This window comes from Dasypus novemcinctus, chromosome 4 (assembly GCF_030445035.2).
Source record: "Dasypus novemcinctus isolate mDasNov1 chromosome 4, mDasNov1.1.hap2, whole genome shotgun sequence".
Taxonomy (NCBI): Eukaryota; Metazoa; Chordata; class Mammalia; order Cingulata; family Dasypodidae; genus Dasypus; species Dasypus novemcinctus.
The window spans coordinates 85,531,028-85,550,025 of NC_080676.1; the positions used below are offsets into that span (position 1 = coordinate 85,531,028).

At 39.7% G+C, this 18,998-nt stretch overlaps 1 protein-coding gene across 2 annotated transcripts in view; it reads right to left on the reverse strand.

The window, feature by feature from the left end:
* GAP43 (growth associated protein 43) overlaps window positions 1-18,998 on the reverse strand; it is a 112,540-nt gene that overhangs the window by 59,334 nt on the left and 34,208 nt on the right. For both annotated transcript variants that reach the window (XM_058295792.2, XM_012518437.4), the window contains exon 2: window positions 4,422-5,034. In XM_058295792.2, coding sequence (XP_058151775.1) covers window positions 4,422-5,034 — 613 coding nt within the window. The remainder of the gene's footprint in view (window positions 1-4,421; window positions 5,035-18,998) is intronic.

The window sequence follows — 18,998 nt, forward strand, 5'->3', positions numbered from 1 at the left end:
GCAAGCTGCCCAAGAAAGTGCCAGCTCACCAGAAGCACATGACAAGATGTACAAATGCCAGTCATTGGACAACCTGAAATACTGCTTCAAGAGAAAAAGCTAAATAGTGTCTGCCAAAGTCAGCTCTTCCCTCTAACTCTAGCCCAAATGCCTATTGCTAGGGAGAAAACAAACCAGACATCCCTTTAGAAAACCATGTCATTTTCATCTCCTTTAACTTAACTAAAAAAGCAATGTCCTTTCTCATCCCCCTCTTGGCTGCTTTAGGCATAACCACCACCATCAAAAATTGGGGTTGGCAATCTATACCAAACCCCATTATCTATTTCAGTCATTCCCCAGAACTAACTAACTGCATAAGTGAAACCAGCTGTGCCTTAGAAGCTCTAAAACAGCAAGCAGACTCTCTTGCTGCTGTGGTGATGCAAAATTGTAGGGCACTTGACATGCTAACTGTGGCACAGGGAAAGGTATGTCCTTTCCTTAAGGAAGAATTTCATCTTTATGTAAATTACTCTAAAACAGTCCTAAGCAGTATTCAAAACCTGCCAACTAAAACCGACTGATGTCAGGGAAATGCAACCTTTATAAACACCTGGACTTTTCTACTCCTGTGGTCCAGCGTCCTCTTAGTAGGACCATATATTCTCAAAATTGTAATTAAGTTTATTTCTTCCAGAATCAACATCTTGTTAGCCATATGGGAACTTCATCCATCTTCACACAGGATGTCAGATCTATCTTCCTCCAATCGAGATAGAATAGCAGGGTTTTATGTCTTGTCAGGTAGGGCCTACAGGCCCTAACCAGCAGGAAGTAGCTACAGAAGAAAGATCATCTCACTTCAGCACCCCTTTAAGATTAAAGGTGTAAACTCTCTGAGGGGGGAATGAAGCAGACTAGTAAGATAGAGAATCAATAGATGGATCTGGAACCTGGCAGAGAATCCACATGAACATCGTAACCCCCATGATGGCTGCTGGAAGACCCCCACTCCCAAGATTCTGCTATCAAGAACAAAGACTTCTTCTGGAAGCAAGGAAAAACCCCAGATATTCTCCAAGGACTTTATCTTTGGGTCCTCACTGGAGTATTGCTAGGTGGGGTAATCAATCAAAACAGCAAACAGCTGGAACCCTACCCTGCCATTAGCAAAGAGGTGGAATATTTAATAGTTTATAAAGCAGACCTCCAGGCCTAAGCATGCACATGCCCTGTTCTCTTGCCTCTGGACCCGTTCCTGCCCTCTGCGCACTGCTCTCACCACTTTTCCTCTGCCATGTGGCCATGCAAGTAAACCTGGGCATTTATAATCTATAATGGGAAATTGTAGCCTGTAAATCAGCCCTCTTTATCCCTTTTCAGCCTCTTCCTCTCTAGCTGAGATCCCTGCTTTGTTATTTTCTCCCATTTCACGTCCCTCCCTACCTGAATAAAGTACTGGCCTAACTCACCTGGAGTGCTCTTGAAATTCATTTCTGCAGCACAGCCAAGAACCTAAACAAAATCTGGTAACACTGTCTATATTTTAAACACTCCTCCCCTGAACAGAGGAATCATCATGAAAATGCACTGATACCTTCTGATCATAGGTACATGGGGAGATGGGGAGGCAGAGTGGGGAAACAGGGAGACAGAGAGACAGCAGAGGATTAAAAAAAAGAAAAAAGAAAATTGTAACTAACCAACTCCAGAGGTTCTAATGTAACTGACACTCAATTATACCAAGCCCATGAATTGTGAAGAAACTAAAATAAATGACATGTTTATAAGTTACAAAGCATTCCCATGTATATTAAAGCAATGATAAGATTTGATCCTAAAACGCTAAACCTCTTACTGGCAGAAATTATTTTCTTGGATTCATTTGATACTTTTGCTCCCCACCCCCACCCCTTCCCATCTTCTCAGAAAGTCTCTCTGCTCCCCTCCAAGCAGCCACAGTATCCTAAAGCAACCTATGGTAGCCATTCATTTCTCAAACAGTACAGTCCAATTGGAAACACCTGGATAAGAGTGAAATCCTATGGAAGATAGAGGAAAAGGCAATACGGGACCCCTGGGAATTTGGGTCTGATGCGCTGTGATAGATCTCCTTGTCACCTTTAGTTTCTGTGATTACATAGGACTCACTATGTCTGGATAATTCGTGCTTGTCAAATAGAGCAGGCAAGGCTAATAGAGATCTCAGTTCAGAAAAATATCTAAAGGCAGCACTTCAGGATCCAACTACAATGACATTATCTACCCAAACCTAAGAAACAATGAAAAATAAACTGCCCTTTGTGATTACCTTCAAGCTGAACTTCACCTATACTTCCTTTCAGTGCATATAATAAAACCTGATCAGTGGATCTACTTTCCAGTCAGAGTTTTTAAAATTTAGAACAGAGCACATCTCCTTTTGTTTTCACTGACCAGGTCCATTTTTATTCAAATAAATGAATAGCATTTATTAAGCCAGGTTGCAGGGGGACTATGAATGAACAAATTATTACCTATAAATTCAGTTTTCGTTCAACACTTGACATTTATGCAGCACTTAGATAAAATAATATATTAATTCACTTGAAATTATCATATGTTGAAAAATAATAAAACTGAATTTCTTTAAGAGCATATTTTAGACTTTTCATTAATTCAAGAAGCCCTTCTTCCTAGTAATCCAAATCATGAGCATATACCTAAAATCATACTATTTCTTTTTGTTTGTCTGCACAATTTAAAAAAATTTTGATCTGAGCAATGCCAAGTATTTTCTGTATTTAAAACCATGATTAATTTATGATTTTTGAAAATGACACAATAAGTAGTCTGTCCAAATGAAAAGTGATTTTGAGCAATTGTATTTGAAGACTTAACCTTAGACCTAAGGAAAAGAGGTTAACAAGGTCCTTTCGCTGAGTAAATTATAAGTAATACCCCATTGTTTATCACACGCCTTAACTCTTCTGGGCAAAACTTCCCATCTTCTTAACCTCAAGGTCTGGCCCCTGGGGCAGCTCTATAGCTCAAATAAAGATTTAAAATGAGTCACTGATGGAAAGAGTCCTGTGACTTATTTGAAGATACAGGATGGTAAGAATAATAATTTATATAATTATACAGCATTTTAGGGGGAAGATGAAAAAATAGACTTGATAAAATCAAGAATAATCATCTACTATTCTGTAGTATTTGATTTGGAGAAATGGATATTGAGGCAAATGATTAGTGGTTACCAACTTAATCTGATCACCCATATGCCAAAACATTTCTCAAACCACACTCTTGGAGTGGATTCTCTCCCAAGAGTACACTGTGGTCCAGTTCAAATTTGGACTCTGAGGCATGTCATGGGTTATATCCATGGTGTTGTAAAAGAGTAAACACAACACTTTATATTGGTATGAGAAGCAAATTTATCTCAAGGGTCTTTGGGGTTGGAGGATATTCATAGGTCATGCTAGACTAGAGAAAGATCATGTCGACTGCTGGCCTCACTCATCACTCTGGATGGGATGGGGTGAAGAATAGGTCTAGAATCCAGGGATGGAGGTCTATTAAATTTATCACAGCCTGGGAAAGTTCTATTCTAATTCTGCATAGGTTCTTTGAGCAATAACAGTGAAAACACTCTAATTTAAAGTTACAGCTCCAAACCAAAGAGAATCCAATACTTTTTTGGTAGCAGAGTCAACCTTGAATTATTCATGCATATGGAAGAAAGTAGTGTCTTCACTAATAAAATGATAATTTATGTTTGACTTCACAACATGTTCTGTATTTGGGGGTTCTCTTTTGTTTTTGGCACCTTTGACAGACTTATTATCCTAATTATTTTTGACCCCGATTAACATTACAATTAACATTCTCTCACTGTACTCACACATACACACACTACACACCAATTGATGATGGGGAGAATGCCCAGAAACATATTACGGAATAGGGAAAGGAGGTCTGAGATTATGTTTTTGCTGCTGGCAGTTCACAATCTAGATCATCTGGATAAGAGAGAGTTGGTTGTATTAATATCAGGCACTTTCTGGAGCCAAATAATCAAATCCACTAATTCCCATTCATAGAATATATGTATTCTCAGTCAGTACTTATTAAACTAAATCTATCCAACATGCAGATCTTTTTTAAAAATCAGGATTACCTAGTTTGACTCTTTATATCAATCATATTAAAAAGAGAATTGTCAGATGTCTCTGGTACTGGATGCTGCACAAACCTGCTGGAGTTCTCTCTCAGGCTTGGAACTATTTAGGGATGTAACCTTAGCCCTTAGCCTTGTGCACATCCTGTAAGCACAACTTCCCCAGATTTCCTGAATACACATTTGAGACTCTCCCTCCACAGCCCAGGTAGGCCAGCCATCTGAATGGCCCTTTGGCCCAGCCACCCCTGGCCTTGGACCCGCAGGGGCTGCTCACCTATCTTCTCTTCAGCTTGGCTGCTCTCAGCAGTCTCCGTTGGAGGCTGGGCCGTTGCCTTGACAGCAGCGTCCTCTGCAGCAGGGGTAGTGGCAGCAGCAGCAGCAGTGACAGCAGCAGGCACATCGGCTTGTTTAGGCTCCTCCTTGGCTGGGGCGTCTGCGGCCTTGGAGGACAGGGAGTTATCAGTGGAAGCTTTAGTGGCACTTTCTGTCTCAGCAGAGCCAGCCTTTTCCTCCGAGGGTGCAGTAGCCTGTGGGGCTGCCTGCTCTGTGGCAGCATCAGCGGCGCTCTCTCCCTTCTTCTCCTCGGAAGGAGTTTCTCCTGCTTTGCCGGTCTCCTCAGGCTTGGGGCCAGTGGCTGGGGCCGCTTCGGTGGCAGCGGGGCCTTCTCCCTCCTTCTTCTCTACTCCATCAGCAACAGGGGCTTCGTCCTTCTTCTCATTTGCTTCAGCCTCAGCAGCTTGGGCATCCCCCTTCTTCTCTCCTTTAAGCTTTTTCCTTGTTATGTGTCCACGGAAGCTAGCCTGAATTTTGGTGGCAGCCTTATGGGCTTTATCTTCTGGTTTGATGCCATCTTGTTCAATCTTTTGGTCCTCATCATTTTTTTCAACCTTTATGGGGAAAATAAAAAGAGAGAGATCAAGTGATGTTATGTATTTCCAAATCGCAGAATTCGATAAATATTTGTTGAGCAATTTACTCTGTGCCAGGATCCACTCTTAGCACTGGGGGAATCAAGAAGCCTCCATTCAATCCATGGTGGAGAACTGCATAGAGAACACATTATTTTATGGGAAAATTAATATCCTCTTGGCCTTCCAGAATCACTGGCATTATTTTATATGATTCCTTTTCCCAGCTCAATATTTTTCCATTGACAAACTTAAAACAGCCTTTTGTTAGATGTATCTTGATAACTGAAATCACAGCTGTCCTAGGTTTTAAATCAAAAAGCTCTAAAAGGTACTGGTTTCTAAAGGAGATTCTGTATAAAATTTTATGATTTTAAAAACATTATGAAAAAGTCTATTTTTTTCCCCAAGATCTCAACAACTTTCCTTTAAAATACCAGTAATAAAAGATGCTTATCATTGTACCAAACCCTGTGTTTGACCACAATCTTGGCCTTGGCTGTTGCTCCAGTTTTTGAGGTAGGCCACAGCAGGCTAGCACAATGGCCTGTTTTCTTCCTGTGATATTAGTCCTGCCCCACCCACCCCATGACCCAGATCCTGCTAATCATGATATGGGTCTGTATGACATTCTGTAGACAAGCATATGGGCCACCGAAGCTTAGATCCATCAACATGCTAGCCGATACACAAAGGTATGTTTTATTTTATTTTATTTTTTTTAAATATTTTGAAATATTTATTTAGACAAATAAAATATTAACCAATATATCCACCTTTACAAGGGTAACATTTATATTTTGCCACATTTGCTTCAGTTCATTTTTATTTTTTTATTTTTTATTTTTATTTTTTTTAATTATTTATTTATTTTTAAAAATTACATTAAAAAAATATGAGGTCCCATTCAACCCCACAGCCCCCACCCCCCACTCCCCCCACAGCAACACTCTCTCCCATCATCATGACACATCCATTGCACCTGGTAAGTACATCTCTGAGCATCACTGCACCCCTAGTCAATGGTCCACATCATAGCCCACATTCTCCCACGTTCCATCCAGTGGGCCCTGGGGGGATCTACAATGTCCCGTAATTGTCCGTGAAGCACCACCCAGGACATCTCCTCGTCCCGAAAACGCCTCCACATCTCATCTCTTCCTCCCATTCCCCAAAAGGTATGTTTTAAAACAAATCACATGTGTGAGTAAAAGAAGCATTGACCATTGTCTCTGTGAAATTAAAAATACTTTCTTCATCTTCCTCAGTTCACTGCGTTCCTACCCACATGAACAATGAAGGAGTAAATGAAGAGTTCCTTAGAGAAGCCAGTTCTGCTCTCTCCCCCCAAGTGCAATGCTGCAACCCTGCCTGTTCTCTCTTGCACTCCCCACTTCGCTGCCATCCTGCTGTTCTTGAAGTCTCCTACTGGGATGCATGCAGCACAATCTGGGCCAGGGGAGCAGCTGTCCCTGCCAGGAGCTCTCTGCTCAGAGATGGAAGCATAACCCTGTTAAATTAACAGTTGTGAATGGAGCAAGAAGCCAAGATGTTAATTTATTTTACTCTATCTTGGGTTTTCTGAATGGGGAACCATCTTATCAGATAGGACAGTTGCACTTGAATATTGATGCCAGGTGGTTCTTTAATACAAATACTGTTCCTTGTGAAAGTAAACACACCAATGATTTCAGAGTGGGCAGGTATATAGAAAAGACCCTCGAGTGACTCGAGGAACCTCCACTTTCAGAGCCTCATTTTCTCTTTAAGAATACTAAACAAAGAGGATGAGACTTTTAAAAGACTGGACAACATCAAAAGTCAGAAGGAAGCTACGAATCTCAGCATGAAATATGGAAAGAAATTTTACATGAGCAAAGGAAGAGCTATCCTTAACTCTCATTCTTTCCTCCCCTCCTCCCTCTATTTCTCAGAGTATCTGCCACTTTGACTTTACAAATCATTGGGACTTAAGCTTCTGTGCACAGCTTCTATTTAAAATGACTATTTAGAAAGGTTCAGCATAGATGTGGGTGCTAAGATTGCAGGAACAGCCTCATCTGAACAATCCAGAGGTGTAAGGATGTAAGAGAGAAATGGGGGGCAGAAAGAGAGAGAACCATGAGAAACCAAAGTTAGGAGAGAGAGGTGAAGAGAGTCTCACAAGAGCCAGGTACCCAAATAGACACTCAAAGTACTCCATGGGCATAAAGCTTATCCTGGAGGACCTGCTGGACCATTTAACATCATTAGAGATTTAGGGAAACTACATTTTAGGAATGGGTTGGGAAAAGACAACTAATACATATTATTCAGGTAGTCAGAGAGAGTTAGGAGGAGGAAAAGAAAGAGAAAGGAAAGCAAGGAAAGAGAAAGAGAAAAGAGAAAGAGAAAGGAAGAGACAGGAAACCAGCCTAAAAAGAAAGCAGACTTAAGTGATTGGACAGAGATATCCAGGGACAAAGACATTTTAAGTACAAACTGGATCTTAAACGAGAGTATGGGATTGTGTGTGTATATGTCTTTCTTTTGTACCTATATTAATTATATTAATATGGTTTAAACTGCGGGTTATTCTCTGGTAAAATTCCCTTCACAGTGCTAAAGATAATTGGACTGGGAGTTTATTTTTGTAGGTGCTGAGGGAGGATAAAGAGGAAGAGAACATTTCCCAAGACGGGTGGCAGGGAGTAGTCCAAGGTGTCAAGCCACTTAGACAAACTTTTCCCAATTAGAAATAGAACTCACCAAAGACATTGAGGATATTTGAACCCAGAGAAACCAGATCACTCAGTACATTTGGCACAATGCTTTCAGTTTCTAAAAGAAGGAACTGTGGCCCTTATTGAAGAGACTTGCCTAATTCAGAGTGACTGAATGAATGATTTAATGTATGAGTCAGTAGCACAACTTGAATTTGAACTGAGCTCCTCCCCCCCCCCCCCCCCCGTCCCCGACACATACACACACGAGTCCAGTGCTTCATTATTGCACCAATGATGTGGAGTAACTTGGGATTTCTTGTAGCTGATAAATCATAAAACATCATGCAACATTTTCATTCATATTTTCATTTAACAAATACTGAGAATCTACGCTGGACAAAATCAAGGGCAATATAAATACTAGAGCTACCCACAGAGGATTATTTTTTAAATAAACTTTTTTAAATGATTCATAGTATATAAACAATCAATAATTTCCCAGAAATTCACAATGGACACCAGCTCTTTTACCCATTTTGTAAAATAAGGCCAACAGCCTAACACCATGGGTGACAGAAAGGTGAGGTCCAGAAAACAGGGATCCTGGTATTTAAAGGCCAAAAAAGTCAAAAAAGAAGTAGCATTAAGAAAAGATTTTTAGCTCAGCCTTGCCACATACAGGTTCTGTGCTGAGCACTGATTTTTTTTTTTTTAAGGGAATTTCAAAGTTCTTTTGTTTTTACATGGGATTGTTGCTATCTGAGAATTAACTGAAGAGATATTCCAATGCAGTGTATTACATTAGAAAGAATATCATTATGAGTTGCCATAACTTCTTCAGAAATCTTCATCACTATGTCTTAATATTTTTTACTCATCAATTTTTGTGGGTGATATGTAAATTATGAAGTCTTAAAGGAAACCAAGGTACATGAAAATATTTACTTTTCAAAAAACACTAAAATCTTGACTGAATATTGCTGTGAATAATAAGGCCACCATCATATTAATTTGCTGGGACCTAATAAAATTTCTGAATCAATTAAGTGAAAGGGTCAATAATTTTGATCTGCATTTCAGAATCACAGATAAGAAAGCCAGAGGTAAGAAGTAGGGTTACTTGAATACCCAACATTGGTGTAATGGTCAATAGTTTCTTTTCCCATAGAAGGAGTGAAAGGAAGGATGGACAAGTTAGGATTCAATCTAACATGTCCAAACATTTACATTTGTTACGTTACAAAAGAGCTCTAGGCAAAAATTCATGCTTACCTAACTTTCAGAACTAAAAATAGCATCATCCATTGCCTGAGATACCTCAATGTACTTAACTTTTTCTAGTTATAGGACTACCTCAACCTTCCAAGCAAAGAAAAACTTGGCCCTTTTATCTACCTCTGTCTACTCTAAATAGTACTGCTATAATACTTCAAAACTTCTCTTAAAAAAGCAATGAATTTTAAATGCTTTCAAAGATTATTGATGAACGCCAGATCCACCTTCAAAGAACATCTATAAAGGCAAAATATTGTCAATTTGATCAAGAAAAAGATACTCCTGAAAGGCTAAATTGCAAGACAGAGATATCCTAAGCAATGTTTTCTTTAACATGCTATAATTTTCATGCCTATCAGAATCTTGTGTCACCCATAAAATAATCATAATGAAGTGTTAATGGATATGTGAGGAATCTAGCAAATATTTACTTGTGGCATACTCTACTTTTAAGCATAGTTCATAGTATGGAAGTATACATTAAGGGAAATGTTCTAATTAAAGTATTGCACAGTGGAACTTCTGTGCTGTCTTTAAACCTAGACAAAGATCAGAACTCCAATGAAAGGCCCTGGTGGAGGAAAGAAAGGAGGATTGGTCAACCTTTTCCAGTTCTGGTGATTTAGTGCTTCTCCAAGTTTCTGTGCAGATGTGGGGAAGGAAGTGTATTTAAAGGATGAATGGGCACATCTAGGATACACAAGGCTCCCTCAGCACTCAGTCTGGTTTGAACATCTAAGAGTGTAAGGATGGTGGGGAGCAGAATGCAGACAGAAGCAATGAAACTGTTATACCTTTATTGACAATTGCCATAACTTTTGAAAACTCTGATTTTCATTATATTGAAAAGAAATGCCTTAGTTGCTGAGCAAGTGGGAGCACTAACATTATATGACTGAGCAATTCTCCAGGAGAAAGTGAGGCATGAAGAGTCATATTGGAAAACCTTGCAGGGTGGTAGTAAAGGAATTCTCTTCTCCCCTTCAAATGAAACATGTGCCATATAGCTGCAGCTAAATAGTTACAGTAAGTGGGCAAGGAATGTTCCTTGATTGACTGACATAAGAAACTAAGCATCTCCTATGGGAAACTGGAAAAGAATTACTTACTTCTCAGATAATAGTTGGTGATCAAATATGGGTCTTCAGTTCACTTTTATACATTATTTATTTAACATGCATAGCCCACCTGTTTCCAAAAGAATATGAAGTGGTATATTCCATACAGCATAAAATACTACAAGAGGAGAACTTGATTATTGTTGGAGAAAATACAGCTCTTACAGGGACACGGAGACTGATTGACCATAAGCAAAGAATTTATTGAGAAGCTCTCCCAACCAAGGGGGCCTGAAGAACAGACTTCAGCTCCCCTACCAGCATGGTGGGGGTCTGAAGAGAAACTTCAGCCCACTCCTGGAAGGGGGAACTTGAATTTATACAGAACTTTCCTAGGTGGGGAAATGATAGTGGGAGATGGGTTGAGGGAGTTTATGGCTTCTTAGAATGCTGCAGGAGCAAATGTTTCTTCTGATCTGCAGTGTTTTAAAGGGTTTGTAAATAGTGAAGGTTTCCATCTTCCTCTGATTAGCAGGTAGAGGTAGTAAAGATCTTCATCTCCCTCTCATATGCAGATGGTGAAGGTATCTCTCTCTCTTTACTCAGGTCTCTATGAGGTTCCTTTGTTTAACCTGTGGGAAAGTGCCATGCCCTCAGAAGCGGGGGAGGGGGTTTGCCTTTTCCCAAGGCATATCAGGGGAAACTGAGGTATAGCTTGTTAATTATTGCAAACCTCTAACAATTATCGTTTACAAAGTTACATTTTATTTATTTATTTGTTTTTATATATTTGTAACTCTATTTAACTCTATTTGTTGTATGGATTCAGATAAAGAAGAGGCAAAGAGCATATTACAGTTGAAGGGGGAGGAGAAGGGGAGGGGAAGGGGAGGGGGGAGAGTCTAGGCTTCTATTTTGTCCATTTGAAAAAAAAACACTTTCTGTTGCAGCTATTTTGTCAATTCCTATACCTCATTGCTGTACTTTCATCGGGTTTTGATTCAGCAGGTTTTGTTGTAAAAAAGCCCCGGAGTTGGAGTACTAAAGCTCAAATCTATTAAAAAACTATAAAAAAACAAAAATCCCTCACTTTCCAGTGATGGAGTTTAAGACCAGTATACATATGTTTATCCAAAACCTAAAATGAACTGACTTCATCTGGCAAGAGTGAACACAAAACCATTTACAGAAATCAGCGAGCAGAAGACAAGGAGAGAAGTCACAAAAGTACAGAAATGACATTGATAATAATAATTAAAAAGAATACATGTTTTGAAACAGAAATGAATCTAAGATAAAGACAGCTGACTTAACATTCATCTTTATTTTTGGATGGGCTAAAGTCATGTCAATCAAATAATTTTTCCAATATATATGTTTTTTATTATTAAAACTGGTGAAAATATCCATGGGGATTTTTGGAGAATCCCCTCTCCCCCTTATTTATATTTAAACTGTATAATAAGCCCCAGGGCCTAACAGGAATGGAATGGGACTGACCAGCCCCTTATTCAAGGAAAGAGGAACCCCTTTCTCAAATTGGGGTTGGGAAGAATCCAGGGTTGAGATGAAAGAATATACCTACCCTGGTCCATCTATCAGGGCACATGCTGGACAGAATAATTTTACTATTCTTTTTCAAAAAACCTTTGGATATGGTAGGCATAGACATGCCACCTAACTGAATTAAGGGCCCAAATCACTAATGTCCAGGCAAATACCAACCAAGAATCAGTTTTGGGAGGGGATGTACCCTGGAGCAGCAGGAACCAGCTCTTTGGCAAACGTTGTCAGTTGTGGGAGTGTATATTCACTACCTCTAGAAGTGGCATGCTCAAAGGAGAGAAAGGTGGGCCAGGTGAAGGAGTCACTGAACTCTGCTCTTGAAGAGGTCTGTGCATTTAGTGTCATTGAACTGGGAACAAAAAGGAAGGGTTCCCCATCGGGCCACTGAAAAGGGTGAAATCATAACCAGACTATGGGAGGAACTGCAAGGCTTCTTCTGCTAAGGGCTGAGCAAAAGGACGAGCAGTGGGCAGTGAATATATTTGGGAAAAGACAGAGAAACAGCAGTCTGCCAGCAAACCAACTCCTGTACCATCACCCAAGGTCCCACAGAGAAGCCCCAAGAACAAACACACCCCCAGCATTCCAGGAAGAAAAGGAGCCACAGAGCCCAGGAAACTTGGCAGAGAACAGGCTTCCTTCCAGGTAAGACACTGCAAAATAGCTCTTGTTGATTGCTCAAGAATTTGAGGCATGAAGAGATAGATTTATTTAAATGACTGTATTCCTTCTACTAATATTGAATAGTGATTGTTGATTTATTTTCTTTTTAATTAAACCCCCTTCATAAGTTACATTCTGAGATAGTTGGCACTTGGTAAACTATGTTCAATGAATAAATGAGTGCAAGAAATTCCTCATTCACTCTAACACACACCCTCCCCAAAGCACTGTCACTCTTGGGCCTATTCCTTTGCTTTTTCCTTCCTACTGCTTTAATCACTTTACATTATTTTTATTATTAACTGAAGCTTCTCTTGGATTATAAACTGTCTGAAAGTAGGGCCTTGTTAGTTTTATACAATTCTCAAATCCTCAGTAGCTAAAATTGTGCCTGGCTCATCCTAGATGCTCCAATAATATTTATGTGTAGTTGTTTGTAAATGACTATGAGCCACACTGTGGTTATCAGGAGCACGTAAATGGAGAGTACGCAGCTAACTAGCCTCGCTCTGGAGAACCCTCCACTAATGCTTGGGGTCGTCATCAAGTCTCTCCAGCAGTTATATTCTTCTATCCAATTCTATTTATAAGATGGATACAATATATACTTTTAATATTTCTATTCAGTTCATTATAACCATGCAATGAACACATCACCTTGCCTGTTTTGTAAATGAGGCAAGTGGACAAACTGAGTGGACAAAAAGGAGTCCCTTGCTTTCAGTTTCTAATTGACTGAACCCATCCTCAACACAACTCCAAGTCCAGTGTTGTTTTTTTAAATAGAATGTAGGGAGACAGTTTTCCTGGTGATTAAGATCATGAGCTGTGGATTTAGACCTGTAAGTTTGAATCCTGACTTTGTCACTTAATTAGCAGTTCCTGATCTTGGACAAGTCAGTTTCAGTTTCCTTACCTGTAAGATGGGATATAACAGGGCTATTGCACTGACTTGCTGTGAGGATTAAGTGAGTTGATGAATATAAAGTATTTAACACAGTTCCTAACACCAGTGCTCCAGAAAATGGTAGCTGCTATTATTTGCCATGAGGCCTTATTTATCACTTGGATGGTTAATTTCATAGGTCAACTTGGCTAGATTATGGGGTCTAGTTGTTTGGTCAAACACCAACCTACTTGTTATTGTGGAGGTTATTTCATAGATGAGATTTGTATCTACGAACAGTTGATTGCATCTACAATCAACAAATGATATTGCCTTCAGTAATGTGGGCAATCTCCTCATCCAATCAGTGGAGGTCTTAAATTCTGGGGCTGAGTATTTTAGGGGTCAGAAGAATTTATTCCTCAACTTCATCATTGGCTTTCACTGAAATTTCCAGTCAACCAATTTCCCTTAAGGAAATTCAACTAAAGATTACAACATCACAATTTATAGGAGTTTCCAGCCTGTGGCTTGCCCTATGAAGTTCAGACTCACCAGCCCTTTTGGTCATGTAAGCCAATTGCTTATAACAGATCTCTTAATATATATACATATATACAGATATCCTGTTGGCTCTGTTTTTCTGGAGAACTCTGACTAAAACAAATCCCATGATTACTGGTATTCCTAGGGAGGAAAGAGTCTAGCTTGTTAACCACAGCACTACTGAGCTCTCTATCTTTGCTGAGATAAGCAGAAAACTGTCAAAATGTGCCACAATACTCAGTTCAGTTCTCTTTCCTACCCTCAGGGGGGTAGGAAAGATCTGATTACATTGTCAATGACAAATCACAACACACTGTACTACCATACCACACACCAACAGACTCCTTTCAAATTTTAACTTTTTCATCCCTCTCCAGACCTCCACATCGTCCAGCAGATTGGTGATAGAAATTTACAAGAGGTCTATTCATCCTCAAAATGTATGTCCTTCATCTGATACCCCACTTCCATCCTGCCATGAAACTCATTTAGCAACTATTTCATATATATACCATGGACCCAGGTATATTCTTACCTATAGAGTGAAATAGTTGCCTGTGCTGGTTCTGGAGATATTCTATGTATTTATATCTGACAGTACTCAAGTCAGGTAAAAGTTATGGATGTAGCTGCCAGACATTTTGTGGGGGATTAGCCTGAGAGCATTTGGTCCTGAGGAAAAAGGGACATGATGATTTGGGATTTGCAATTCTAATTCTTTACTCAAACTTTTCGAGTCACCCTCATTGGATAGTTAGTAAAGCCGGGGTGTCACTGTACCTGTGAGTGAGGGTACATATGGGTGCCATCAGAGTGCACGCCATTGAAAAGCCTAGGTGACTGGAGACTGAAAAGAACATAGGACTCCATTTGCCAAATAAAAATGACATTATCCTAATTAATATATTATGGGTACTGTCAATTTCTTAAAATTGTTTCTCAAGGAATTACAATGAAGTAAGTTTGAGGAAGTATGCTATTCATTTTACAAAATAAGGAAAATAAAACAGATTGGTAGAATGGCCCCCATACTTAGTATAATGGGTCATAAACCTAAGGTCTCCATCCTATTACACTGAGGAACCCAACAGAGAATTCAAGCTAATTGAGCACTAAACACTCAGCAGGTATCATTTTATAAGTAGTAATAATAATAACAGCATTAAGACTATTTGAAGTACTTTTTAAAGTTAAACAGTATTGATATTGGTCTACATTTCAGATGTTGTGACAGGGTAGTTCTAAAATCTCTAGGTAGGAGAGATCAGGGGAAGCAACAGGTTTGAAAAATGGCAACTGGGAGATTTTTCTTGAAACTGCACTTGCATAGCAAGCATACTGCTTGTTTCAGTATACCTATTTATTTGAGGTGGCTGGATGACAGGATTTTGCAGAGACACTGCTATCTATAAGCAATAATGTACATATGACTTAATGTTCTATATCAATCACCACTTATTTATTAAATGTCTATAAAGAACATTACTTGATAAATCTCAAAAAATTAGCGAATGTGTTTCCTCTCTGATTCCAGAAGATATATTGTTGTGGTCTTCCATGTGGAAAATATTTGAATGTTTTTATTGGGGGTTCGTGTCAGGTAAAGGGCATATAGCTTGAGGGTGAACAGACTTTTTTAACTGGGTTTCTATTGCAAAGCTGCTGGACAATTTAGAGGCAAACAGATAAGACCCTAGAAAATTCTGAAAATCATAATTGACTAAGTTCACTCATCTTGTTATTTTTTCTTCTCTTTCTTTTTTTGCCACCCCCTCCACTTCTAGTATCCAGTTTTCTCTTGGTCATCTTTCATTGATACTCATTGAATACATATTCTCTGACTGGCATAGTTTTGGAGTTGTGGTGGTTTGAAGCTGTATGTACCCCAGAAAAACGTGTTCTTAAATTTAACCCATTTCTGTGGGTGTGAACCCCTTGTAAGTAGGACCTTTGGATGAGGTTACTTCAGTTAAGGTTTAGCCTACCTCAGTCAGGATGAGTCTTAATCCTTTTATTAGAGTCCTTTATAAGCAGAGTGAAATTCAGACAAGAGAGAAAGCTTCAGGAAGCAGGAGCTTGAACATCAACAGAACCCAGAAGAAAACAGAGAGAGGAGACACCGCCATGTGCATTGTCATGTGACAAGCTAAGGACAAAGAATTACCAGCAGCCAGCCCCAGAATTCCAGTCTTCATGGAGAAAGTATCACCTAGATGATGTCTTCATTTGGACTTTCTTTTAGCCTCAAACCTGGAAGCAAATAAATTCCCATTGTTTAAGCCAAACCATTGCATTATTGCTTGAGCAACCCAGGAAACTAAAACAGGGGTCAAATGATTTGAGTTTGAATCCTGGCTGTGCCACTTCTTAAAGGTATGATCAGGGGGAAATTACTTGATTTCATTAGAAATGAGTTTCTGCATCCCTCAAATTGGGACATTGATGCCTATCGTGTAGAATTTTCTTAATAATGAAATTAAATAGTACTTGTAATGTGCCTATCTGGTACTCAAATATTCAATAAATAATTGCCTGGAACAAGATAATAGAAATAAAGTTAAAATCACTGCTTTCTGGAAACGAGGGATTAAGTGCATTATTTGATAAATATTCTATGGTATCTTCTCTTTGATAGCTCCATGGAGAAATTTTTCAGGCAATGCACATTTAAGATAAATAATCGATGCCTCTCCCCGCCCCCCTCCTGCCCCCCAAAAATCATTACAAGTCTCTAAAGTGCCCTCAGATCCTTGGTGAAAATAATGAAAATAAAGTTAAATTTATACAGCACTTGCTATATATATGCCAAGGACCTTCCTAAGCTTTATTATTTGTTTGTGTGCATTTATTAAATATTTGTTACCTATTTTAATTCTAACAACCACCCCATGAGAAGGGTTAATATTATTTTACATGTGAAAGAACTGAGACTTAGACACTTGCCTAAAACCAAACAGATCTTAAATGGCTCAGCCAGAATTTGAACCTAAACAATTACAGTTTGCACATGAGGTACGATGACCCAAGGACAGCAAGGAACCAAATGAGTGAGGACAGGGCTGATCCTAAGGCCTGAACAGTTTCCCTCAAGGCTCACAGGCAAAGTGGCATGGAGGGTGGGAGAATTTAGGGCAGGGCTTTGTCACTGGCACTATCTGCCAATCTTGGGTTAGTTCTGAGCATCTCAAAGACAGGCTTCATAGCTGTCACTCCAATTTGATCTTCCCCTTTCAAAATCTCTTTATAAAAGAAAAGCACAAGCAAATCTTCAAGACCGGGGCTGCAATATCATGACCTCATCACCCAGGTGATGCTGTGACTCATTTTCCTTGCGAAGGTTTTGACAGGAAAGATTCACACTTGAGATGCTGAGAAGTGCTCAGAGATCAGGTTTCCTATTTAATTCTCAAAGCAGGAGAGAGAAATTATCACAACAGAGTAGAGAAAGTGGTACTGAGGGAAGGAGTGAGGGGAGGGCCTCAGGTCAGTAATTATGGCTATTTAATTAACTGAGAAAAGCAAATGGATGAACTAGCATCAACCTTACAAATTCTTATCAGAAGGAAGGGGTTGAACAGGTGTTAAAGAGCATGTTCCATGATTTACTCCCAAGTCCCAGGATTTAAATTCTGCCAGAGTTCCTGAATTAAACATTGCCTTTTCCTTGAACCAACTACGCCTGTTATTTTTCTCTCAGTTGTAGTGTAGCAGATAGGGAAATCCATCTACAGTTAGTTCATGGATGTCTTACTTGTAGCTCTAATTGCATTTCCAAAAGGCATCATGCTATTTATGCCACATAGCTTAATGAAAGAATGTGCTATACATTTAGTGATTGTGTTCATCGTGGCACAAAGAACATCATACCTTCCACTTTGTGGTTCTACAGGGAGAAACCCTTCTAAGCCAAAGAGAAAATTCAGTCATCTGTTTTTGGAACCAGGTAAGGAAATTATATACCTTTCGAATTAATCCATATGAGCTTAACTTCCTGGAATTTATAATAAACAGGTCTTTGTACTTGAACAATTGGGTAAAATAGGGAGATATTAAATCTGATTCTAGGATCCTGGGGCCAATGACAATTACTTCCCTTTCTACTTGGTGAAGAGACTACTAATGAGATGTGTGTATCCATCTCATAAGTGATATCACATGCCCCGAAGGGACACACAGAGCACCAGGGCTGTGCCCAGCAGAGTGCTGGCCACTCAAGTGGGCAGAGGACTCAGGGTCCAAAATAAGTTCTTTAGACTACAGTCCTAACAAAAGTTAAAATAACGTTTCCAGCATTATTAGATAATAACCTGTCAGGAATCTTTCTCTAGGCTGTGTTAGAATCTCTGAAAACTGTAGGACTATCCCTAAGATAATACTCAAAGGAATGGAGAGCTTTATAAATATGTCTTAACATGGGGAACCTCTGACACACTTCTTTTTAATTTTTTTTAAAGATTTATTTATTTATTTTTAAATTTATTTATCGCCCCTTCCCCCCTGTTGTCTGCTCTCTGTGTCCATTCACTGTGTGTTCTTCTGTGTACACTTGTATTCTTGTCAGCAGCACCCAGAATCTGTGTCTCTTTTCGTTGCCTTATCCTCCTGCGTCAGCTCTCCGTGTGTGTGGCACCACTCCTGGGCAGGTTGCACTTTTTTCACACTGGGCGGCTCTCCTAATGGGGTACACTCCTTGCGTGTGGGGCTCCCCTACACGGGGGACACCCCTGTGTGGCACGGAACTCCTTGTGCGCATCAGCATTGCATGTGGGGCAGCTCACCACACAGGTCAGGAGGCCCTGGGTTTGAACCCTGGACTTCCCGTGTGGTAGGCAGACGCTCTATCAGTTGAGCCAAATCTGCTTCCCATGAGACTGTTCTGAGCTTGAAAGTTCCAAGAAGACAGGATAATGCCATACTCTTCCCACAATTCTGAGCTACTCACCAGTAGTCAATGATTCCCATATTCCTATACCAGCTCAGGACAAGAACCAAGACTAGGAATAAAAGGTATCCTGCGAAGTCCAACAACCATCTGTCCCTATGGCTGGGCCAATGATTTTATCATTTCCTGCTTCCCCTCTCAGCAAAACAAACAAGGAAGCAAAGAAACAAAAACCCAAAACTTTAAGTATCCCCATTGCTAATCAAGCTAAAAAGATAAGCATTGCCTAGGCATTTGAGAAATTCAAGGAATGGACCCCATCTACCCTTTTACACTTTCTTTGCCATTTTCCTGTGAGCATA